This window comes from Cotesia typhae, unplaced genomic scaffold (genome assembly GCF_013202065.1).
Source record: "Cotesia typhae breed Kobodo isofemale line unplaced genomic scaffold, CoteBio_Ctyphae contig_5, whole genome shotgun sequence".
NCBI lineage: Eukaryota > Metazoa > Arthropoda > Insecta > Hymenoptera > Braconidae > Cotesia > Cotesia typhae.
Window position 1 is genome coordinate 740,748 of NW_027423757.1, and position 26,557 is coordinate 767,304.

General features: G+C 28.5%; 2 protein-coding genes across 5 annotated transcripts; one reads left to right on the forward strand and one right to left on the reverse strand.

Moving 5' to 3' along the window:
• The first annotated feature begins 3,449 nt into the window (after positions 1-3,449).
• On the forward strand, positions 3,450-10,138 carry Med14 (mediator complex subunit 14). The gene is made up of 5 exons (XM_074248244.1): positions 3,450-3,933; positions 4,014-4,146; positions 5,017-8,901; positions 8,995-9,255; positions 9,439-10,138. The coding sequence occupies exons 1-5, from the start codon at positions 3,785-3,787 to the stop codon at positions 9,604-9,606; spliced, it is 4,596 nt and encodes a 1,531-aa protein (XP_074104345.1). The 5' UTR covers positions 3,450-3,784; the 3' UTR covers positions 9,607-10,138.
• Positions 10,139-10,322: 184 nt separating this feature from the next.
• Positions 10,323-20,369, reverse strand: Tsp66e (Tetraspanin 66E). 4 transcript variants are annotated; one of them, XM_074248289.1, is made up of 10 exons: positions 17,027-17,314; positions 16,329-16,451; positions 14,760-14,846; positions 14,261-14,359; positions 12,698-12,826; positions 12,549-12,623; positions 12,335-12,442; positions 11,453-11,617; positions 10,930-11,071; positions 10,323-10,736 (listed from the first exon to the last, which is right to left on the reverse strand). In XM_074248289.1, the coding sequence occupies exons 3-10, from the start codon at positions 14,817-14,819 to the stop codon at positions 10,711-10,713; spliced, it is 804 nt and encodes a 267-aa protein (XP_074104390.1). In that variant the 5' UTR covers positions 14,820-14,846; positions 16,329-16,451; positions 17,027-17,314; the 3' UTR covers positions 10,323-10,710. The 4 variants fall into 4 exon arrangements, with proteins under 4 accessions (XP_074104390.1, XP_074104392.1, XP_074104393.1 ...); XM_074248291.1 differs by lacking the exons at positions 16,329-16,451; positions 17,027-17,314 and adding an exon at positions 20,279-20,369; XM_074248292.1 differs by lacking the exon at positions 16,329-16,451 and having other exon boundaries at positions 17,027-17,315.
• Positions 20,370-26,557: the final 6,188 nt, after the last annotated feature.

Below are 26,557 nucleotides of genomic sequence, written 5' to 3' on the forward strand. Positions count from 1 at the left end.
ATCTATCTGTTTAAAATAAAAGACTCGGTGTTGGGGTGAATAATTGTGATTAATTTATTCCCCAAGAGGAGAAAACTCTAGCAATTGCTAGAGAAAAACTCCTCGAAGATGTTACAGTTGAGAGATATGTGAATGAATATGTGTGTTGATATGAATGTATATATGTTTGCACTGCTGTGCAATGAGGGGTGAGAATAGATCTCAGCCACCGTTAGGTTATTGTGGTTAACCGTCAACCGTTAATATCTCAGTAGAGATGTAAAATGTAATCATGATCAGAAAGGATCGTGTGTTTGTAATCGGAAGAGAATTGACTGTGTGTTTAGAATGGTTTGAAAGAACCAGTAGGTTCAAGTATTGAATTTGATCGCTGGGATCGAGTTGTGTTATAAGTTTGATCGCTGGGATCGAATCCTTGATCGCTGGGATCAAGTGTGTTATAAATTTGATCGCTGGGATCGAATCCTTGATCAGTGGGATCAAGTTGTGTTATGAATTGATCGCTGGGATCAAATCCTTGATCAGTGGGATCAAGTTATGTTATGAATTGATCGCTGGGATCGAATCCTTGATCAGTGGGATTAAGTTATGTTATGAATTGATCGCTGGGATCGAATCCTTGATCAGTGGGATCAAGTTGTGTTATGATCCGAGAGGATCGAATTAATTTTGATTTAAATGATTTGAATATTTTGTTTAAATTAGTAGTTGAATATAGTTTTCTAATTTACGCGAGAATTTACTATTTAATTTAAATTACTTTCTGAATAACTCAACAAATTATTAAATATATGAATTTATTAATGTCCTTGTTTCTTGTAAATTTGATTTGAATTTAACAATTAACACGATTAAATTTAATTAAATAATGCACATCAATGAAGTTAAGTTAATAATTACGATTGACTAAATTCAATTAACACTTGCAAAATATAACTAATTAACAATGATTTTAATTATAATTGAATATTATGAAACTGAATTAAAGATTCTTGACAAACCTTTAACAATGATAATTTATTGCGTCTAATTTATCACGCGATTGAAGACAATGGCCGCGACGCTAAACGCTAAGTACGACGTACTTTTTATTAGCGTCTTAAATATTTGACGACGAATTATGTTAAGTTTAAATTTGATGCACAAATGTCGAATCAATGAATTTAATTAAGTATGAGAACTGATAATTAATTACGTTAGCAAATAATAAAACACAATGGAATAATTTCTTTGTCAGAGAGAACGCAGGTATATTGCACTAGTCACTAGTCCCAGTACAACTGCCGCTCATGGCGTCCCCACCGGCCTCGTGCCCCGGGCTTGTCGGTCTTCTTCCCGCTAAGTCATGGGGCGCATGTGCAGCCGCCATTTGACATCGCGTTCATAAGAACGATAATAAAAATTGCCATGAGAATAACCCATGTTAAATATAAAGTATAGATATTTAAAGTTTGAGTATACTCATAAGAGCACTCTAGTCAATCTCTTTTGTACCGACATCAAACATATTATTTTGACCGACTGACGTTTAGGGTAACGAAGTCCACACTTGTATGTTATAATTATTCGTACGAGCTAGTTAGAAGATTTTTCTAATAAATGATGAAAGTAACACGTATTATATGGACATACTATTGTTGCTACATACTAAATTATTGTAAATAAATTTGTTTTCTGTCAGGCATGTTGAAGAAAAACGTACTTGAATGAGATATGAAGATTTATCATGATAATTAATAATTCGTTAATTAAAAGAAAGTTTTTCGATGTATTTAAACTTTGTTCATCTCTTAAGAATAAAATCTAAATATATATAAGTATATATAATTGATAAATATTGAATAAAAATATCTGAAAAGCAGTTGACCTTCAGACCATCCCTGAAGCGAAACCTTTGAGATCTTTGAAGCGGCTTGACCGAGTAACTTTAAAATTTAATAAGATCGAAGTCTCAATGAACATTTTCGAATGCCGTTTCGCTCATCTCGATTGGTTGAATCGTTTTAACTCTTCAGGACATGGGCTATGAGATTTTTTCTCACGCAACAACATTTAACATAATGAATATCGCTGCAGTGCAAGTGAGATACTAAAAAACACCCATGTCCTGACGGGCTAAAAATATCTTATGAAAAAATTTTATTTACAAACATACTCACACTTCTAGCCGGAAATAGTCGGAACGGCTTCCTTGGATCTCAAAACGTGATCTGATGAAAACTTGCATTTTCAAAATCAGACCGAAATCTATAATTTCCTGCTTTTGAAAATTATTAATTGTCAAAGCAGGAAGTTAATTTCTTAAGGGAGAACACCACTGTGACGATCGAAAAAAAGAAGTGATTTTCGAGAATTTTTTTGAGAGGGAAAATAAAGGAATTTGGGGATTGGATTTTTTTATTTTATTAAGGGTACATTAAAGATTAATATTCTAAATTTAAAAATTTTTAATTTTAAAGATTTTGTTAGCCGGGTTAAAACAAAAAAAAAAAGTAAGAATAGTGGTATTTCAAATTGTGGCATTAAAATTTTTTTAATTTCATTCGCAAATAATAGATTCTGCAGCTTTATATTTTCACAATTACTATATCTACTGGCAGTGCATTTTAAAATGTATCCTTACTAAATTTATAACAGTAAAATCTATAAGTAAAATAAAAAGCTTCTTAATTATGTCTCAAATCTTTATAAATTAGCAACAATAGCACAAAGAGAAATAATAAAATAAAAAAAAAATTACTCAATTTAATTTTAGAGCGATTCAAATTAAAGATATTGAAGTTAACAGACATATAACAATTTTTTAGATTTTTATAACAATTAAATTATAATAAAAAACATTTAGCAACAAAATTTTACATATAGAAGTAAAAAAAAAAATAAAAGTGCGGATTTTTTAAAATATATTTATTTAATAAATGATTGATTATAAAAATTCCAAGAACTGTCAGATGTTTGCTAATTTCAGTGTGATTTCATATGATCTAAAATGAGCGCGTCATCAATAGTAGCGCCACCTGAATGCGAATGAGAGCATCATATTTTCTATACATAAAAATATTTTTTGTTATTAAAATAATCATTCATGCCTATTATAATATATTTATGTTTAAATCAATGGCCAATAGTTTTATATATATTATATATAGACTATCTTCTTGAAACGAAAGAAAAAAAAAGAAAAAAATGATGCAATAGATTACCGTGAATTCCAGTTTCTAACAGTTTTAACAATCTTGTAATTTACTTTTCAATCTCAAGGCATTTTACGAACGTCAATGCAGTGTATTTTAGTATCATAATCAATTACAGGGTGTCTCTGATTAACACACCAATTCCATTTCTTTGAATTTTTTTGACATGCGCATTAGCTATCCAATTAATTTAGAGATCAGTAGTTGTACTAGTGTCATTTTCGCAGTTGAAATTATCAATGCTTATTTTTATGATATTTACATGTTTGTTACTTTAATAAATGATCGTTAATAAGTGACATCGTTACTTTTTTAAGCCTTCAATAATTGAGAATTGTCTTGTTGTATAGTTACTTCAACAATATCAATTTTAATATTCGAAAAATAGTGCCAAATAATTGAATTATTCTTCGAAATATCTTACGTATAACCTAAAAGATGAACTCCTTTTTTAATACTTAGTGTTAGTTTAATTAACAAAAAATTACTTTCAACATCAATCAAGTCAATTGAATGAATTTTAACTCAAATCAGAATAATGAAAAATTGAAATATAAATTGTCGAATAGTCAAATTGTCAAATCCAAACTATGGCTCCAGTGCCATTAGAAGGACATCAAACTCCTATGGCTAATAACATGCCACAGGAAGGGAATCGTGGAGGTTCCATTTCGCTTGGAATACTAATTGATTTCATAATTCAAAGGACTTATCATGAATTAACTGTTCTCGCAGAGCTGTAATTTTTTAAATATTCATTTAATTTTTTTTTTTTACTATTTAATTACAATGCCAACATAATATAATTTACTTTTATAGATTACCTCGAAAAACAGACATGGAACGAAAAATTGAAATTTACAACTATTCTGCAAGAACAAGACAACTATTTGTTAGATTATTAGCGTTAGTTAAATGGGCGAACAGTGCTTCGAAAGTCGATAAGTCCGCAGTATGTATATTACTGCTATATTTGTACATTTTTTAACACAACACAATAATTAGAATTTCAGTTAATTGATCTACCTGGTTATTTCGATAGTTACCCTTACAATTTTGATCAAATCATGAGCAAGTTTCTGGCATACAAGAGAAATACTATATTTCTCCATACTTCCTTAGTTTGATGTAGGCTAAGATTGCTACTAGGGTAATTGAAAATATACTAAGAAAAGAAAAAAGTTGACTGAAATCAAACAATCCGAGAAGTATCAACTTATTGAAATTAGAATTAGTTGATGTCTAGTGATAGACATTCAATTTTCTTGAATTACATATTGAAGTAAAATTAGAGTTAACGCGTGACAGCTAGATAAGTAAATTTTTGAATGCATAATTTTTATGATTTTATTTGAAACTTTGAAAAATCTTTTTTCCAATACATAATATACTAATTGTAAATTAATTTTTACTTCTCTAATTAGCGGTAAAGTTTTTCAAAATTGAGATTAAAAATTTTTTTTAATATTTAACTCAAAAACTATCTGATTTACTCAAATTTATTCAAATGATTCCCAACTAACTAATTTTTAAATTATTGTTTAAACAATTAAAAACTCAAGTTTTCGTATAAATTATTACGACATTCGGATTCAGCGGATCGAAATACATAAGATAAGATTTACTTCACCTACCGACCTCAAAATTATACAAAAAGTTACTACCGCGCTTAGACTAATTATACCGTTTAAAAGAAAGAATGAATTTTTGGTTACTTCTTTCGTAAAAATTTAACATTACACAACATTTTTCTTAACATATCTTTCTTTTAGAAACCTATTAGTTTTATTTTTACCAATCTTTATAAATTTTATTTTTGTAGCACATCATGGCTTTTCTCGACAAGCAGTCTTTACTATTTGTAGATACTGCAGATATGTTAGCACGAATGGCAAGAGAAACATTAGTTCACGCAAGACTTCCAAATTTCCATATACCTGCAGCAGTAGAAGTTCTCACAACTGGAACTTATAGTCGTCTTCCAACATGTATTAAAGAGAAAATAGTACCACCTGATCCAATAACTGTTATAGAAAAAAGAACAACACTACAAAGATTAAATCAAGTTATACAACATCGATTAGTAACAGGAAATTTACTTCCGCAAATGCGTAATTTAAGAATAGAAACAGGGAGGGTAACGTTTCATGTGCAACAAGAATTCGCCGTTTCTCTGACGGTAATGGGTGACGGAGCAAATGTACCGTGGCGTCTATTAGACCTTGAAATACTTGTATCAGATAGAGAAACTGGAGATGGAAAAGCTTTAGTTCATCCTTTACAAGCTAGGTATGTTCATCAGCTTGTGCAATCAAGGCTTGCCGAGAGTTCAAATTCACTTTCTGAAGCATATTATATCTTACACTATTTTTGTCAGTCTCTTCAACTAGAAGTACTTTATTCACAAACACTTCGTTTAATTAGAGATCGATTAGATGATCACATTCATGTAGATGAATATATGCCTGGTAAATGTTTATCAATATCATATTGGCGAGAATTGACTGTAAAAGATCCGAAATCAGAACTTGGTTATAAATTGACTGTTCATGTAGACCAAAATGATCCTGCTAAACCTCTCGCTGTTGTTCATGTACCTTCTTTAGGTAGCAAAGAAAACGAAATAGCTGATCGAGCAATAAGATCTGACCAATTATCTGTAGAATGTTTACTTGTTCATACTATTTATATTAGAACGAAAACTAGACTTTCAGAACTAAAACAAGAAATTCAAAATATACTTAAAGATGTTGATTGTACCTTGGCCGGCTCTCCAGCGATTTTATCTGTTCCGATTCTGCAACCTTGTTTACGGGCTGAACTTCTTCTCATAACTGTTGATACACATACAGGAATGTTACAATGTCATGTACCTCAGTATGACGTTCCACTTGTTCCAGAGCTGACAGCTGCTTTTAACGGTGATCATTCGCGTTTACCAACATTAATTTCCGAATTAAGATTTTGGATCACTCAACGACGATGTGAGAAAACTTTACAACATTTACCTTCCACATCCCACGAGACATTGCCAGTTATATTTTCACCTGATCACCCTATGGCTAAAATTAGTAAACACCACATGTTTGTTCGACTTCATCGACATCCAACAGTAATATTGATAATCGAATTTAAAGAGAAAAAATCCTTTTCATGTGAAATTGAATTTTTATTTTACTTAGCTGTAGTGAAATCTAGTTTGATGGAAGATGATCCTCATGATGAAAATATTGAAACCGAAGTACCCAAAATGTATTTAAAAGTTCAGAGTCTAATAGAATTCGATACATTTGTTATTACTCATGGACCATTTACTAGTGTCGACAGTGATATACCTGAAAAAGGAGTAAAACGACGAAGTTCAGGATCTTCTGGTCGTACTGAAGTATTATGTTCATCACAAAATAGACGGCCAAAACATCCCGCTTATTTTATTCCAGAATTGGCGCATGTCGTTGCTCTTTGTGATGAAAGAATTCCATTTGTTACTTTGGCTCAAGAGCTTACAAAACGAGACATTGCGCATCAAGGACTTCAAGTAGATGCTAATGCTACGGCTTTAGTACTGAAATTAGTACAATTACCAGCTCCATCATTAAATTTAAATGCTACCAGCGCTTGGCAATCATTATTGAAACGATTACTTAGTGTTTCAATTCGAGTTCAAGGTAAAGGAATGGCTAAAACATGGCTAGCCGAATTTGTGTTTTACAGTAGTCCTTTAACAACAAGTCATCCGAAAGAACAAGGACTTAGAAGACCAGTGTATTTTCAATACGATATGGGAACGGCTGAAACAGTATCGAAAACTGTGGATAGTTTATTGAATGATTGGACACAAATTGTTTATCTGTATTCAATTGTCCAAGATTTTACAGAATATCTCAAGATTGAAAAATATAACTTAAGAAATATGGTCAGCATAAAATCTTACAGCTACAGTAAATTAATTATAGCTTATGGTCCTAATCGAGGTGCAACAGTAACCATTTATTGGAGTACAAATGACAAAGCTTTTAAACTTATTTTCGGAAAAAGTCCAATGAATACATCGATAAATGCACACTCATTGATAAAAGAACAACTTGAAGCTCATCTCAATCGTCATAAAAGCTTAGCACAAATTATACAGATATTAAATGAAACTTTACAACCTCTTATATCTATTAGTAAGTTACCTATCATACCTCAACTAGGTGTACATAATTCTAGACCTCAAGTTCCAATTCAGACTTTTACAATTATGCCTCAATGTGTAACATTGGTAAGAATAGCTTATCAAGGAATGTATTGTTTAGAACTTAAATTACGAGGTGGTGGACTTGTTAGTATACGAGATGGTGCATACAGTCGATTTGACAGGAGTAATGTTGTAGATGAATTTACACCTACTCAAGGCCTAAAAACATTTTTGTCAAAATATGTAGATGAAAGCGCTGTATTTAGACGCCGTTCACAATCTGAAGATGATAATCCACCATCCCCAGTTTCTATGGACACAGATGGAACTGGTGGAGTTGGTTTTATGAGTCACCACAGAAGTGGTCCTCAATCTCCTGCTCAACAACGTGATGGTTTAAGATTTCATCCACCTTTGACACCTCCATCTGGTAGTAACCCTCATACTCCGGCTAGTCCTCATACAGTTAATATTTCACAAGCGAATCAGCATCAAAGTTTTGGTAGCAGTCCTGCCACGTCTTTTAATTTGGCATCACCACCTTCATTACCACCAAACACTCCTAATATGTTACCTCATCCATCACCTGGTTCAGGACTTGTTGCCAATAGTCCTTTGAATCCAATGCATGTACCAAGCCCGGCTGGATTAATGCCAACATCATCGCCTGGACCTTGTAGTAATGTTCAAGTGGGTCATTCGCCAGCAAGCTCTTTTATGCAAGCTGGTCACATTGATGGTAGTCCTTTTCCATCCTCTCAAAGTATGGCTTCTCCTGCTGCATCAAATTGGCCTGGATCTCCAAGTGTACCGAGACCATCACCTGCACGACCTGGACAAAGTCCAGGTCATGTAGCTTTACACAGTCCTCAAGCATCAGATCACAAAGCAGGGACTCATATATCTCGAGTTTTACCTCAAAGATCTTGGGCTGGAGCAGTTCCAACACTTTTGACTCATGAAGCATTGGATTTACTTTGTACTCCTTCACTTCATCCTGCAAGTCTACCTGGACCCGATCTATCACCTTTGGAAAGATTTTTAGGATGCGTCTATATGCGAAGACAATTACAACGATTTATTCAATCAGACGATTGTCTAACTTCAATTAACAGTACAGAACCAGGAGTTGTACATTTTAAAGTTGAAACTTTACAATGTCGCGTTGGTTTAAATCCTCAACATTTACAATCGCTTCACATTAAAATTCAACCACTACCTGAGCATAAAGAACAGTGGACTTCTGAAGAACTACAAATTATTGAAAAATTTTTTGATATCAGAGCCGCTGCTCCACCTTTTAAACATTATACACTTTCAGGTTTTGGTCGAATGCTAAATGTTCCTTTGAATGTTCTTAAAGATTTTGTCCAAATAATGAAATTAGAATTAAATTCTAATATGGTCCAACAGCATCAATTTAAATGGTCAGTTCAGTGGTGTTTAAGAATACCACCTTCTGCGACACCAATTGTTCCTACAGGAATGGCAGCAGTTCTTGTTTGTCGAAATAAAATACTTTTCTTCGTAAGTTTTTTTTTATATATAATATTATTTTCATTTTACAATATAAAAGATATTAAGAATAATCTCTATTTTGGTAATCTCTATTTTTTTTAGTTACAAATAACGAGAATCGGAATGCCTTATCAAGGAGAACCACCATCGTTAGTTTTACCGCTAGTTTATGATGTTTCAACAAATATAACACAACTTGCCGAAAAACGAGATCCTGGTCCAGGATCGGCTACAGCTGCTGCATCCATGCAACTTAAAAGATTTGCAGAATATACAAGCCTATCTGAGTGTTCACTTTTTCCGGCGATTAGAGATTTATTAACTAATCTTACACTACCGTCTGAACCATCAGTTATCTCACAGGTAATTAGTTGTCAAAAAATAATGTTTATATTCACAGAATGCGTCTTAAGTGGATATAAAGATTTCGATTTTTGATTTTTATATAAAAATAACATTTTAAATTGATATTTAACATGTGGTATTTGACTTTTTTTTTTCTTTTTGACATTTAAAATTATTAATTGTTGCTAAAAATTTTTTAAGGGTCTCGCATCTACCGCAAGTGGTCAAGTGACATCTACACAACAAATTCAAAGCCCAGCTATGCAAATGCATTCACCAATGACTAGTGTTCAGAGCCAACAACCACCAGGGCCTTATGGAATGCAAGGTATGACTACACTAGGTATGATAGGAGTACCTCCACAATAAAAATAAATCCATACATTTTATCTTTCATTGAAGAAATTTTTTATAAGTAAATGATCTTATCGAGTTAACTAATCTAAGACTATTAATTTTATTTGATTTATTATGATAATCAACCAGTGAAAAAAATTTTAATCTGATATTCAAATTTTGAAATGAATTTGAACTCATTATTCATTTTACGTTTAAAATGTATTAAATACGTATTTTATTGTGATTTATTTAATAGAATTGTTAATTAAAGTATATCAAGTGTAATATATAACAAAAATGAATTTGAAATAACACTTATATTTAATTATGAATTAAATTATAAATTGTACTGTATAGTTTTTATATTATTAATAAAGAATAATGTGTAAAATAATTATGTTCAAGATATTTTCGTTATTACAGCGTATAAAAAACATCAATAACATGAACTAAGTGGTATTATACTTGTATCTTTCTATGTGACATTTTAATCCGCTTGACGAGCTGAGTCGAAATATAGCAAAATTTTTTAAAAGTTCCGTCATGAGGACTATTGCAATATTTAGATTTTTATAAAATCTACTAGAAGTAGAAAAAATGTGATCATCACGAATGATAAAAATGAATAATTATAAAAATAAACTATTTAAAAAAATGATTTCAAGTATGCATGATTTTTATTTTTATAAATATTTCAATTTATTAACTAATAACATCGGGAAATATAATTAAAAACACACTTTGTGAGTATTCTAAAAATTATTAAATTCTTTATTAAAAAATTTTTTCTAACTAATATAAAAAAATATATATATTTTTTTTTGAGTAATAAATTGTACAGAAGTATAAAGAAAAAAATTTTTGACTTGAATTTTTAGTGGAACATGAATTTTTGAATTTTTATGGATGTTATCGCTTATTTTATTGTGTTAAGGAAATATATTTGTATAAAAATATGTTTCGAGCTTTTAGTTAAATATGTCAGATTGTTATCTTCCTTTCTATGTTGTTCTTTTGTATATAACTATACCATCGCTTTACTTTATAAAACGATGCGAGACCAGTCTTCTATGGATTATTGGATGGATGAATTCTGCAGCCATGATTTAATCTGGCGGTGGATTTTTGTTGGCGTCAGCAGCAGCACCAACAAGTCAATACTATAACAATATTTATGAAAATTCAGTCAATTTCTAACATAATAAGGTATTAGTGAAAAATATGAGGGAGATGTTTTTAGTATTATCAATGAATTTAAAAAACAACCCATTATTTATCACTTTCCTATTACTAATCACTTTCAGCAAAAAATAAATATTAATTTTTTATAAATAATAAGAGTTTTATCCTTACCATGCTGTGGTCGCCAATAACAACATGCTAAATATAATGCCAAAATAATGACAATCAATTCGACAAAAACTAGGACTACAGCTACTCCAATAGCAATTGCTGCATTTTCTTGGATCGAATTTATTATCGCATTGTAGCATCCCTAGATAAAACATTTAAAAGAAAATTGTTTATCAAACCCTGATTATAAAAAAGTATCGAGACAAAGAAAAAATTATTGAAAAGAATTGGTTTTCTAGTCAATTCAATTATTTTAAAACAATAACTTCCCGATTTTCGAAAATCTTCAATTTTCTTAGCGGGAAGTTAAAATGCATTGTTATGAAAAAAACAAAAATGTTTAGCAGCAATGAGTGATATGCCAATAGAAATGATTGCAAAGAGATTACATTATTTTCAGGCATGCAATGCTACCTAAAATTTTAATTTTCACTATAACAGAGTATAGCATCCGGACTATCAATTAATCAGAGGAACTAACTACAGATTTAAAGAGTATAAGTAATCATTGAAATTATATTACCTGCATATAATATGAATTTGATAACGATGGATTACTTGGGCAGCTTGAATCCTGGAGAATACCATTAATTTTATTGCAGCATGCCTCAGGTACTTTCTTTTCTATTATCGACCAATTAGGACTCTGACTGAAATCTGTGTAGTTGTCAACTCCACAACATTTCATCTACAATTAAGAACATTTTTATATTAATAATAATATGAGAAATAGGGATATGAAAAACTACAGGTTTATTTTTTTTTACACGAATCATTATATAAAATATTAAAGAGAGAGTGCTGTGAGATCGAAAAAAAATGTTCCCCCCTTTCTGCAACTATTTTCATTGTTACAAGATTGTTAGTTCACGAAATCAACATAATGTATATACCATTGTACAGAAAAAGGTTCAATATGCTTTTTTTAAAAAATTGATTAAGTGTAATAGAAATGAGAAAATCATTGGGAAAAAAAAATCTATATCTTTTTATATTAAAAAAACTGCTATGGATTCTGCAAACCGCATCAAAATTGGCTGATTTGTTCAAAAGATATCGCAATTAAAAATTTTTAAAAAATTATTATACTAACACAACTGCTATATTATCGAGCTTGGAGAGCTCAGAACTTCTCATTGAGAAATTTTTTCGAGCTTTTTGAGCTTGTAAATAACGAAAAGTTCCAAGGATGGCCTGCAGAATCAAACGTTTTGGGGATTTTTGTTTTTTTTTTTTTTAAATTATTTCTATTTATTCATTATTTTCCTTTTAATTGAAAGTAACTAAATAAAAACTAAGTTTTGAAATGTTAGTACAAATCAAAAAGTTGAATGGGAATTATGAGTGGTGCTTTTTGTAATTTCTCCAATTTTTTTTTTTTTATTTTCCGATAAACTTTAAGTACCTGATTCATTATTCCGTCCCAAGCTACTGTAACAGCTTCGGTTTTGTCTTCATTTGTTGCGTAATATTTCATCGTTGCCTTGAGTAACGTTCTTACTCCTTGTTCTGTCTACAAATTCAAAATTATTGTTTATTGAGTTAACATTTTGAGAATATTATTAATAATTATTTCGTCTACATTCGATTAAATTTGAATCATATAATATTTTACTTACTTCACTATTCCAACTGAATGACAAACCTACTACAGTACATTCCAAGATCAAAACAACTAGGATGAGAATGCCATACTAAAAGAATAATCGAAATGTTTAAAATGAAATAAGCTACTTTTAATGAAAAAATGTTATCATTTTCAACCTACAACACAAAGTAAACACCTAGACTCGAACATGGCACCGCAATATCCTAAGAAACTGACAATAAACGTAAGTGCTCCAACAATAATCAAAATGTAAGATATTGTTTTTATAACATCAGGATCTGTTTTTGTCTGTAATAAAAAAAAATCTTGATTGGATAAAAATAAAGCTTTATTTTATTTACAAAAATATAAAACTGAATTTAGATAAAATTTAGAAAAAAAAGAAAATATTTTTTGGTGATAAAAGCATATAGATTGCATTTTTTTACACTTAAAAAAAAAACGGAGGAATCAAATTAAACTTAAATCGGTGATTTTTAGCCGAGTGGTTTAAGGTGCATGGCCTATAGAGCACTTGGACTGACTCACCGGCCAGGCATGGGTTCGAATCCCAAGCTGGTCTTAGAAACCCGCTTGGTTGAGATTCGACACTTGTCGCGTAGCTTAAGATTCTCACAAACCAAAAAGACCCCAACCGTACCACTCCCAACAGTTAAAGTCGGCGATATGACCACAGCAGTTAAAACCGACTCTAAATAGCAATTTAAAAAAAAAAAAAAATCAAACTTCGCTCAAATAGTAAGATATCATTGAATAAATGATTGGCTTTATGTTTAAACCAACAGTTACTTTTACTAACTTCAATTTTTTTTTTTAAATATAGTATTTATTCAACATTTATTTATCATATGTTAATCGTAGATATGTGAGAGTTATATATTTTCTTACATATAAATTACGAATTATTTATTGATCATTTTTTAAAAAACGGTGTATAGTAACAAACGATTGAAAAATAGTAATTTTAGACAAAAAATTATATTGAATTAGTTTGGAACCATAATTACTAAATTAAAAAATATCACGAAAGATATTGTTATGCAAATCTAAATATGCTACAAATACTAATTAAATATAATGAAAAATATTTCAGAAATAAAACATTAACAAAATTATTAAGCGTTTGTTGGTATCATTAAATCCATGTATCAATTATTGAAATGATGACTGAGCATGTAATTAATATGCAGACGTTGCACACTAGAAAAATATATATAAAAGCTAAGCAAATGTGTTATTATTTAGCATTACATTCTTCTAATAGCCAATAGATATTATTTATAATGAAATATGACTATGGGTTATAAGAATGATGGTATAATACTTTCACAAAATTACAATTGGTTTATTTAGGAATTGCTGTGTTATATCAAATCACCATAAATTTTTGTATATTATTAGGTTTTATATCTGCGAAAAGATTTTATCATAAAATTTTTTCATGGGAAATTATCATTCTCAAAAAAAATACTAGTGATTACTTACTTACGATCACATATATAAATTTCATAAAAGAGCTACTCAGTGATCATGCATTTCAAATTTTTCCCATTAAATTTTTTCATGCGGCATTGATCAGAAATAAACGATCAAAATAAAATAAAAAAATAAATTTTTTATATAATATAAATCTACAATGACTCATTTGTATTAATGAAATTCCATTAAAAATAAATAATTGAAGATATTAATATTAATATAATTATTTATTAAAATGCTTACCAGAACATCGGACTCGTCGATTTTGCTAATGAGATTTGTAAATGTACTTATATCAACAATAAGCCATATTCCAACAGCTAAAGCAGCTCCACCGGCAATCTAAATCATATAATAGATCTAAGATTGTTTGAAATTCAAAATATATACTCTAATTATTATAACAAAGAACAATTATAATTTATTTATATATGAATTTTTGTGTTGGTAATGCATATTGGTGACATTTAAAAAACAAATTGTTTTAAAGATCGCATTTCTAGACATATCGTGCATCGTACTAAATAGGAAACTTTGTCAAACACTGCTTATTTTATAGAGAGTTACATAATACTATGAGTGATGTACTCAAAGAAGAATCATTTTAATTGATAATTTTAATAAGAATACGTTCTTCTCATATGTGTTGGAAGTATTTATAATAAACTAAAAATTTTATGAAATTTGAAATATAAAAATGAGATTAGACATAATTTTTTCATTAACAAAACAATTTACTTACGAAGAAAATGAAATTGAAGAAGCATAGAAAAAACTTTGCAAATAATGCAATGCAACCCATCTTGATATAAAAATATGGTTTTCAAATCTGTAACAAAAAATTATTAAAAATAATTTTATAGAGAATAAAGCATTTTTTACGATAATGAAAACATAGAACATTCATCCGAACATACAATTGATTATATAAGCTTAAGATAAAAGTAAAAAAGTAATTAATTGGTTAAAGGCGTAAAAATTTCAATTACGTATTTGCGAGACGCACACATTTTTTAAGTTCTGAATATAATCGTGTCTTTATTTTTTTTTTTAAAATACTTTTTAAGTACAGCCGCTCGTGTTCCGTTACTGAGGATGACTATTTTATTCCAACATAATTATTTAATTTGCAATTAAACATGCTTAAAAATTGAGGTGGTCTGTGGTATATTTTCGTGAGTTATTATTTTTTAATAATGTTGACAGTAAAAATTCAAATCTTTGAAAACGTAGATAGAAAAATCATTTTTGAGCTTAAAAATTTTTGAATAATTACCCTGAACCCCTTCTAAAGTTACAGATAGCTCTCCGAGCTAAAAAGGTTTGAATCGAAGTTCGAACATTTACAAAATTTTGAACTGCGGCAGTTTTCGTACTAGTTATTCGATTTTAATCTGATTTGGGATTCTTAACGCAACTTTTCTAGCATAAAAGAAATGATAAAATTAAAAAAAATTGATCGGTCTAAAACTTTATTTTGAAAAAACACTTTTTATTTTTCTTGCTATTGAATTGAAAGATTTTTATCTTATATTAAAATTTATCAAATAATATGGTATTCTAATCCCAGCGAATTTAAGCTTCCGAGTCGCGAAGCGCCGCACGGTGAAAAATATGAAAGCTTACATTATCGCGTTAAGTACTAATTCTATTTCGCGGCATAATTTTTCTGCTAGGAGTAAAAAATCTGAAAAAGAAAAAAAAGTTTTTTTGATATAATTTTTTTTAAATCGAGCTATCAAATTCAACCGTACTTTAAAATAAGCCTCTTTTTCATTTTTACTGAGACACATAAATTTTTTTACAAAAATTATAGAAATTGTTATTTACAAGGGCTAATTTTTAAATCAGAGTATCTCTAAAACGCCTTATTTGTATATAGAAAAAAAAATAGTCGCACAGTTCTACAAAGACTTTTTTTTCTTTTCAAAACATTTTTTATTTTGAAAACCTTAAATAATATATTACACACCTAGGGAAGTAAAGTAAGAAATGTCTCAGATCACATGTAATTGTTAGCCGAGGCGAAGCCGAGGTTCCCTAGGTGTGTAATATACTATTAATAAGATTTGAATTATTTTATCTGTCGTGTAATATATTGTATAATTATTGTAAGAAATAAATGCTACATAAGATGAAGCTCAATTCATTTTATTTTTACTAATTAATATGCATTTTCACACAACTCAATTTATAATTTCAGTTGTCAATAAGAAAAATAAATTTATTAACACTATTTTCCAGGTTATAGATATAGGATGAATGATTAAATAGTGACATTACTGTTTATATTAATTCAGTTGAGACTCACCTTTTTAAAATTGTTTGTTTGTTTTTAATCCAATATCACAACAAATTTTAACATCTAGTATTAATATCTAATATGAGTAAACTAATCCATAAAAAATTTTTTGTGATGGTTATATTAACGAATCTATTAGCAATTGAATAAAAAAATGACACAATCTTAACAAAACTGATATAATATGTAGGTCTAATTTAATCTGACTAACTTAAGAACATAACAAAACGTCACATATCACATAACATCGGGGCCTCACCCATATTTCTTTACAAGTATAGTTTTTTTTTTATCTAGTTTCAATATCTTTCTAAGTTTACGATTATAACCATTCTACAAAAAAAAATTATCTCACCTAATTTTTTAATCGAAATCTACTTCTATAGCTGAACGTTTCCGTACAGATTTATATAAAACAAAATATAATCTCAAAAAAATTTTCCATAATATTTCGCAAGTGTAATTAATCAAAAAAAATGTTTTTACCTCATTTATAAGGTGATAACTTAAAATAAGATATATTATTATTTTTTTATACTACGCGACTGTAGAATTAAATGAAAATGAAGTCTAGATCATTTATTGTCATAAGTAATGGTGTGTAATGTATGAATATTTATAAGCTTACAAGGATATCACGGAACTATAAAAATAAGTCGTAGAAGTGTATGAATAATCGCTATTTTCCGAATTTAATTGCAACAAACCATTAGTTAGTTAGGTGTCAATCTCAGCAGAAAAAATGTTGATTTAAAAAAAATCATAACAAAATTTAAACATAGACGCTCACAAATTTAATAAATAACAGTTTTAGGTTATGGATTCTATTTTTGTTTTGATTTTTGGCTCTCTTAAATTGGCGGGGGGAAATTAATTTTTTGCACTTTTTTTTGGCTTTATCAACTGTTCTTCATTGTTCTATCAAAAATTTTTTTTGTTCTTTTTTTTTAATTATCAAAAAATTGACCCTCAATTTGGCACGAACTATAGATATTTTTATGTTTTTTTTTTTTTTTCTAATAGTTTAGAACTATTCAATAACTGTTCGTTCAAAATAAACAACTGTTTGGCTTTCATTATCCTGTAATTAAATAATTAACTTTTTTTTATAAATCTTAATTAAATGTTATTGCGCATGCGCAGTATCAATGCGCATAGTTCTCATAAATTATGCGCGGCCTATTTGAATTCGATTCAAAGAGACAACACAACAATAACAGCAACAACAACAAAATCATCATCATCATCATTATCATTAATAATAATAATAATAACAATAATAATAATAAATATCATTCGACAGCCTAAATAGAATTTGATGTCTTTTTTAAATTTCATATTTTAAATTCAGATAAAAATGTTCGTAATTATTTATATACAATATTTTGTTCTCCTTTTCAACGGAGTTCTTTGATTATATCTTATGTAATTGAGAAAAAATAGAGGAACTGATAAAACAATATTTTTAATTCATTTAAATCTTAGTAGGTATATGTTGGTGAAGATATGGATCTTCTTAAAGCTTCGTTCAATAAAAAAACGGTGATCAACGTAATTCATTGTAAAATTCATTAATTCATTCGAGAGAATAAATATTTTTTTTTTCATTAAATTCACCTCTCTATAATGTTACATTTTAAGTTAGTCATTATGATGTAAAGCATGTCTTAAAAAAATTATAAATAAGATAAAATTGCCACTCACAAAAATGTTTTTCAATTTATAAAAATACTTAAATATATAAATAATAGATCTTTATAATAACAATAAAACAATTATTTATTCTCAACATTATTTCATATTCAACACCAATCAATTCAGTGTATACTGAATTGTCATACAAAATCATATTGTTACTGACCACTTTTAGGAAAATAATCAAAATAGAAATTTTCAAGTATTAAGTACGTCCGTCTAATTTGTAATGATTAATATATAAGGTATATCTAGTAATAATGATTAATATATTAGCTAGAGTCCTAACTATACGCCTGTAAATAAAACATTTCCTCCAAATCAATTTATTAAATTTTGCATGATAATTAGTCAAAATCAATTATAATTGAATTATTTATAACTAAGTCAAATAAGAAGAACAATTGATCTATTAAAAATTATTTATATTTTATTTTTCAACTTTTATCTAGTATTCGAGCGAATTTCGAAAATTTTATTTACAAAATTGTAAAAAAATGTAACATTTCAAAAATTTTTGAGATACTTTGAATTGTTAAAATTTTTTAATAATATCGATACGTTACTTTGAACACATATTTTCATTATGAACAGTTAATTTGCTTTCACTAGATTTATTAAAAAAGCTACTGAATGACCATGAGATGTCCATGACCCATAAATTAATAATCCAGCAAACTGATGATTCTCACATCATTGTTTGTGCAAAATCTACACAACTGAAAAATTAAATTATTGACAAGGATCCACTTTTTAAAATAAACAAAATTAAATTTTTCGATGCTGAAAATAAATAAAATATCTGAATAACATCAATATGTGATTTAAGATATTTATATTTTTAGTTATAAAAATTTATTTATCTTTATTGAATGTATCTCATTAAAATAAGTAAAATCTGGAACTCGTAGGACTTACTTTTTATTTAGTTAAGAGCCGGTCCCTATGATTGCAGCTTTTTATTTTTCTCCTCGACAAAGAAGAATTTTATAAAAACGCTCTACTACGAATTAAATTTTTTAAATATCTATTTTATAGCAAAGCGTTTTTTTTTAGAAATTCTCATTTGTTTAAAAGAAAAACATAAAACTGCAATTAGCTTTATCATCACGAGTGCAACAAAGATAGTACCGTTTCTCGCCGTGAGTGCGACGCGAGAAAAAAATGGGACCGGCTCTTAAAACATGTATTTGGTTACTTGCGATCGCTGTATGGAGGGTAGAGGTACCTCTACCCTCCATAGGTCATTGGATGAGCTTCTTTGATTAAAAAAGAGAATTAAAAAGAATTTCTCCGTGTTAAACGCCCATAAGAGAAAGAATTGGAAGGATTAAATATCATTAAAAATGATTAAAAATCAAGTTATTTCTAATTCTTTTGAATCCTTTTGTTTTATCAAGGTTCAGTGGAGCTTACGGATAAAAGCTCACTTTTGCGGTCATGCTTTTTTCACTTGTTCAGGTATCTAGTTCTTAAGGTTCTAGCTTCGATAGCAGTGGTGACGCATCCCATACAATTCATTTTATAATAATTCGTACGTTTTAATTTTTTATCATTTTTTCTCAAGTCAGTTAAATTTAACAATTACATTTACTTAAATACTAATTAGTCTGAACTAACTTTTTTTAAAACTAAACTTATAAAGAACCCACCACTGACAAACCCAATAAGTGCTTATTGTTTTTGATACGTCAGTATAATTACTGATGAACTCCGCTACAAATGTTTATCGGACTTTTTTTTTTAAATCAAAAAAATAAAATAAAACAGAAATATATCGGCATAAAAAAAAACATGTAAAAGCAAAAGTTAATCCAGTTAAATATTTTTAATTGATTGAATTGATAACATTTATATATGTGCATACATTTTATATTTATATCCACTATTATAATTAATAGCAACTAATAGTGTCACTTGATTACCGTATTAGGTAGTGCATGATAAAATAATCCAGATATATTTTTATTTAAAAATTTTTCATAAACATTAACATTCAACTAATGCAAGTAAACACTCTTTCAATGGTATATTATCTTTGTATTTTCTCCGAGATTAAAAATTTAATGCACGTTTTATTAATTAATTTTGAGAATTTAATTCTCATCCATAATCTGAACCTGAATCTAGGTTAAAATCTAACAGCTCCTGAACGAATAAAAATTTTCAGGGTGAATGATAATCCTCGTATCACAGTTTATCATTGATTTAAATATTAATGAGTGCTTATTTCTTTGAATCGAAATAAATAATAAAATATTTACCCATTGTTTACATTTCGTGGACCCTTAACCTATCTTTCTTCTTCTCTTCATATCGGCTAGTGGAAGTGTTTTGCAAACATGCTGTTTTTATTGTAAATATTATAGTAATTTTCTTATCTATAAATTAAATAAATATTTTTATATTAGTTATGGAAATAAGTTAATGAATAATAAAAGATAAATTATTCCTTTATTTTTTACAGAACTTAGAATGAAATTAATATTTATTATTTGTTTATTTATTTATTTAATAACTATATTTTTTTACACGCTTTTTATTATCTTCACTTGTATAAATTAGATTATCTTGTATAAAAATAACATATGTAATAGAATTTTTATATTTAGCACTAGTGGTTGTTGAGTAATTAACAGTATGTACGTGTAGTGATGAAAAATGAAAAATTATGATACTGAAATCAGCGGACGTCTGACAATTTCAAAAATTTTATAAAAATTAACTATAATGAAAAAATATTTTAAAAACTTTCACTTTTCATTTTTTAAATTTCTACATGTGAGTTTTTTTGCTAAATTTTTTCACAATGATTTTAATTATTGTAAAAATCTTAAAAATTGCTAGATGTCTGCCAACTTCAGTATCATGAAAAATTACCATTTTTTTTTTCTCATTATTACTATTTTAGCCAGTTAATTACCTGGTTCATTTGCTTGGATATGTGTATAATAAGTAACAACAGTTATTTAACCAGATATTAGACTGGATAATTAGCTGGTTATTTAGCTTTTTACAAAACTACACATTTAATTCATCAAGGCAAATTTTTAAATTTTTTGTCGGTTGATTATCGTTCTCGTGAAAATTCATATTAATTAATAGTTTCTCGATTTTAACCATGACGTGGATATATGTATGGAGTATGGAGAGATAATACACAAAATACTCCAATTTATACATAAGTATTATTTAAAAAATTTATTGTTTTATTTCACTAAAAGTGATTGATTACAGTTGATAAACAAACATTCATAGTTTCTTCTGAGAAAGTTAGTATGAAATGTTGATAATATTGATATAACAATATTGTAGCATAATACTCTTTTTTATTTACTTTCGCAAATTTAATGAAAAATATATTATTATTTTTTTTAGACAAAGGAATGTATTTCATTTAATTTTTTTTTAATGAAACTCTTCAGTGATTTATTCCAAAATAAATTTCGTGAAGCAATTATGACATATTTCTTTGGTAATTTTTGGACCACGTGCTTCCACAATTTTTTACTTAAAATTGCTTGGTCAGTTTTAATTAATTGTCAGTTACAACAATATTATACATTTATTATAAAATAGTTTATCTACGTTTGAAATTTTAATCATTAAAGGCCAGTTTTTAATTTGGAATAAAACTAATTTGTTACAAAAATTCAAGACATTGTCAAATATCTACTGATTGTGATATAATTTAGTTATTTTATTTAAATAAATGAGTAAAAAATAATATACATCGAAGCTAGATATCGTTTCATCATTGGTCTTATAAATTTAACAAATATTTAATTTTATAATCAAATGTTAATATTAATATCAGAATTATTGTATTAATGAAGTGTACTGATTATTTCAGATTTGAAACCCTAAGTAAGTGAATCCACAAAAAACTCAATAGTTTTAAATTAAGGAACAAAAACAGGTCTGACAAATCATTTATCAAACCAACAAAAAATGTCGCAGATAAATGTATACAGTGAAAAAATTAGCAGAGAAGTTGCGAGTACTTCTGCAGCCACATTATCTGCCTCCAACAGCTTGACAGACCTAGCGAGCCTGTTCGCTAGGTCTGTCAAATTGATTTGCTGTCATACCTGTCGAGATCCATAAGGGGTCAGTATTAGTAAGTGGTACTATCATTAGTTGTCAGAGATAATTATTAATAATTAAGCGTAAGAATTAAAAACAAACTATGATAAACTTGTAATAATTCAATTTCTTTATTTGTTTAGATAATATTTGGGCGTTTTGATAGAGAAAGTTGCGAATGACGTCATTTTCCCGTGCAAATATTACATACCAGGATGTACAATGTTTATGGTATATATAGAGAAGCTGGACAACGAAAATGCATGCGAATTCCGTCCTTATAGTCGTCCGTGCCCTAATGCTTGATTCAAGTTGAAAGACTCATTAGAGAAAGTCATGTCTCATCTTGTTATAAATCATAAATGTATTACTACAATGCAAGGTAATTATTATTTGAATTGTTTTTATTGCTCTCCTCTCCCAATTATTAGATAATTATTATGACACTTAATTATTAATTATCAGCAATCTGCAGTCGGAAAATAATTACACAGAATTGCGAATCAGGAATTAAAAAACTTGGGCTTAATAATTTGTCAGTATTTTTAATAAAACTTCATATTTAATAGTTTTGAGTACTTTTGAAATAAATTTAAAAAAATAATATCGCTATGGCAGGATCAATTATCAAAAATTTGATGAACAAACTTATAAAATAAAGGAATAAACTTGTAAAATCAACAAACTATTGAAATCTTCACCAAAAAATTGATATAAATAAACAATAATTTAAAAAATTAAATTCACTCTTTAGTAGAAATCGAAGTAAAAACAAGAAACTCATTTTCAATAAAATAATAAAACTATATTTATGGCACTGGTTAGCTGGTTATCATCTTTTCAGTATACGATTATTATGATTGTTTTATTATTAATCGATAAAATAGATAATCTTTTTATTACGTTCTTATGAGTCAAAATAATTAATTAAATTCGTTATTTTAATTACAATATTTATGCTAAACATAAATAATAATATTTATCTGTTATTTATATTGACAATTTTTTTCAACTATAGCGTTATGTATTTATGGGTATGGACGATATTAATTTTTTTTTTTAACTTTATATTATTGGTATTATCATTGTAGGCTTTATTATTATTATTATTATTATTATATTCAAACAAATGAAAATCAGTGTGAAACGTATTTTTAGAGACATTCGAGGAACTTAAAAAGACAAAATTATCTGATTTTGATTATTGTTAAGAGAATTGTAATTCTTCAAAATAATTAAAAAAAAAAAACCTATAAATTTAACGAAGTATCATTTAAATAAAAGAATAATTAAAGTAAGTTTACTAGAATAAAATATCAAAATTATTTTATTGGCTATATCATTTTTTTTCAGGTAATTCTTTTTTTATATTATTATACCTCCAAAATCAAGAGTATCAGTTGAAGATGCAGTTAATGTGTTACTTAGGTACATCAGTTATTTTGCGTCTGACCAATTGCCGGACTGGTCATCGGACATATGGCACATTATGTCAAAAGAACCTGAATTTGTAGGTAAATGGAACGTTCAATGTATTAGGACAAATGTTAAAGAAAATCGAAGAGAGATTCTAACCAAAGCACGCGAACAATGTGGATATTTTCATTCAACTCACAATAAAAACACGGATTATGACGATGATAACTGGGATGATAATGAAGATGAAGAAGATGATGAAAAACGTGATCCAGATTACTTTAATTATGTATATTCTAAGCAACAAAAGAATCATGATACTTTTGACGTGAAATTTTCTAGACATTTATGGAATTCAATAAATAAAATAGCTCCTACCGTGGAAAATAAACCTAATACTCTTGGATTGCAGCCTAAAGTGTGGACAGATGTATTAGCATTAGAGTTCTGGAAACAATATCGACTAAAATGTGCCTTTGTTTTTAAAAAAGCTACAATTCAGGAATATGGAAATTATTACGTAACAATCTTCGGACGTTGTAAAGCCAAAACATGTAAAAATTTTTTATTTGGATATGTAGAAGAAAATCCAGGGGACTATGGTGATGTCATAATTAAAATCAACTGCCGAGATACAAGATTCGAGAAACATGAAGACTGTAAACGACCCCTTCAAGGAAAAAGAAGAGACGAAATGAAGAAAGAAGTAAAGGAAAAAGGTGTGAAAGGGAGTAATCTTGATGCTGCTCAAAAACTTCTTCAGCCTGGTGATACTCAATGTCCAGTTATGAGTAGAGCCAATGTCTTATACCAATTGAAGAAAGAGAGTATCGAAGATAATTTTGATGTACGTCCAGAAGATCGAAAAAATCTTGTAAATGCACTGCTGTCTATCAATGAAACACTAATTTATCAAAGCTCTGTGATAACCGTATGTTTGAAACCGTTTTGGGTATTTTATGCTACTCCATCCCAAATTCATTGTTTTAGAGAGTATTATCGTTTGCATAGAAAATGTTCAAGAATTTGTATTGACGCAACTGGAGGAGTTGTCAAGAAATTCACTGATCCCATCAACGGACGTACAAGCGAAATTTTCTTATATTCAATAGTAATAAATTTTGATGGTACTTCCTTATCAGTGTTTCAAATGCTGTCAGAAGCTCACGATGTCGATACCATCACACTTTGGTTAAGAAAATGGGTGCGGGAAGTATCCAATAACACGACCCCACACTATCCTTATGAAGTTGTGTGTGACGGTTCACGAGCTCTTCTTAATGCAGTATCTTTAGCATTTAATAGTCGATCATTATCTGATTACATAGAATTATGTTTTAACAACGTTAAATGTGCCACTACAACCCAGCCAAACACATATATTCGCTTGGACACGGCGCATTTTATTCATGCAGCTAGTAATTGGAAGTGTTGGAAGTCAGTAATCCATAAAAATGTTAAGTCATTTTACTTGTACTGTATTGCACTACTCATTGAATGTGATCAGTGGAAAGATCTAGAAAGGATTTTGATATTAACATTAATCATTTGCAATACTGAGTATGAAGATTCCATGATTTGTTATAATAATAAATTTATTACTCCTCTAGATGCTCGACTTGAGTTGGAAAATCTTATCAGCAACAGAAAAACTAAAATTTTAATAGATGACATGGAAGAAAAAATAAAAACTATGGATTTTAGTACGGATAAAAGTGACATTTTAAATGACACTTGTTTTGAAAGCTCATGTGACAATAATGTTACAATTAAATTATGGGCAGATAATCTTGCTTCGCACTCAGACAATATTCAAAATATTGGTACCATATTAAATTGTTTTTATGTTCCATTATTTAAAGAACCATTGATACATATAGCCAAAGAATTCCCTTTATGGACCAAAGTTTGTGTCCCAAATAAAAAGTTACCCCCAACGTCTTCATATATCGAAGAGGATTTCAAGGACTTGAAGATTATGTTGAATAAACAAATCACTTTACCAGCACGTATAGATATTTTCGTAAAGGCTCATCTTAAAAATCTTTTGGGCGGGGTTGTTTTACTTCAAAGTAAAATTACAAAATTCGTTGATGATAATCTTAATAAATCATCAATATCAGTTGAAAATTTAAATTGCCATGATAAAAAGTCTGAAGAGAAATTAAACAATAATGATACGTTTCAGGACATTTTACAGAACGAAAATTGACGAGGATTAGGAAATGATCCGAAGCATGCTAATAAAGAGTGGATGAATTATGAAAACGATATCAATTTTCCTGATCAACGTGGTTTAGACGAAAATTTTAAAGATGATATGTCTAGTGAGAAAAAAAATATTTCAAGTATGGACATTAGTGATAACGACATTCTGATGAAATCTATAAATAATTACCACGATTATGATGCAACAGCTAATACTCCATTAAGTGATAAAATTTATGAAAATAATACATCAGATGTCGCTCTTGAGAAAATTAGTCGAAAAATCACAAAAGAAGGTAAATATTTCCAAGACTCCTGAATTAAAATTGGTAAATAATATGATTAAGTCTGAAAATAACAAAGAAAATGCTTCAGCTATTAAAAAAAAGGAATTCATAAAGAAACTTACCTATTAATAAATGGAAATAAAAGTGGACCAATTGTTTATAAAAATATGCATTTTTTAATTCAAAACACATGTCCATTCGATTCTATAATTCAATTCAATTACTTTTTAATGAAGTACTGGAAAATGAAAGCTTCAGAGAATATGCAAATGGATCCGAAAATTCGAGTTTTAAACTTGCTTTAAATTTAATGAAAAATGGCGTTAAGAAGAACCCGAAAATAAACAATGAACGATTTTCTATTTTACATAAATTTTATAAGGAAATAGAACCAAGGCAAAAAATGCAGTGGACATTGGACGAAGAAAAAAGTAAAGCTCTTGTCATATCACGTGTAATTGACTGTAATGACAATGTGACTAGATTATGGAATATTTTGTTTCAAGACGAGCCTAGTTTATTCGAAAATTTTCTATGTGAATCACA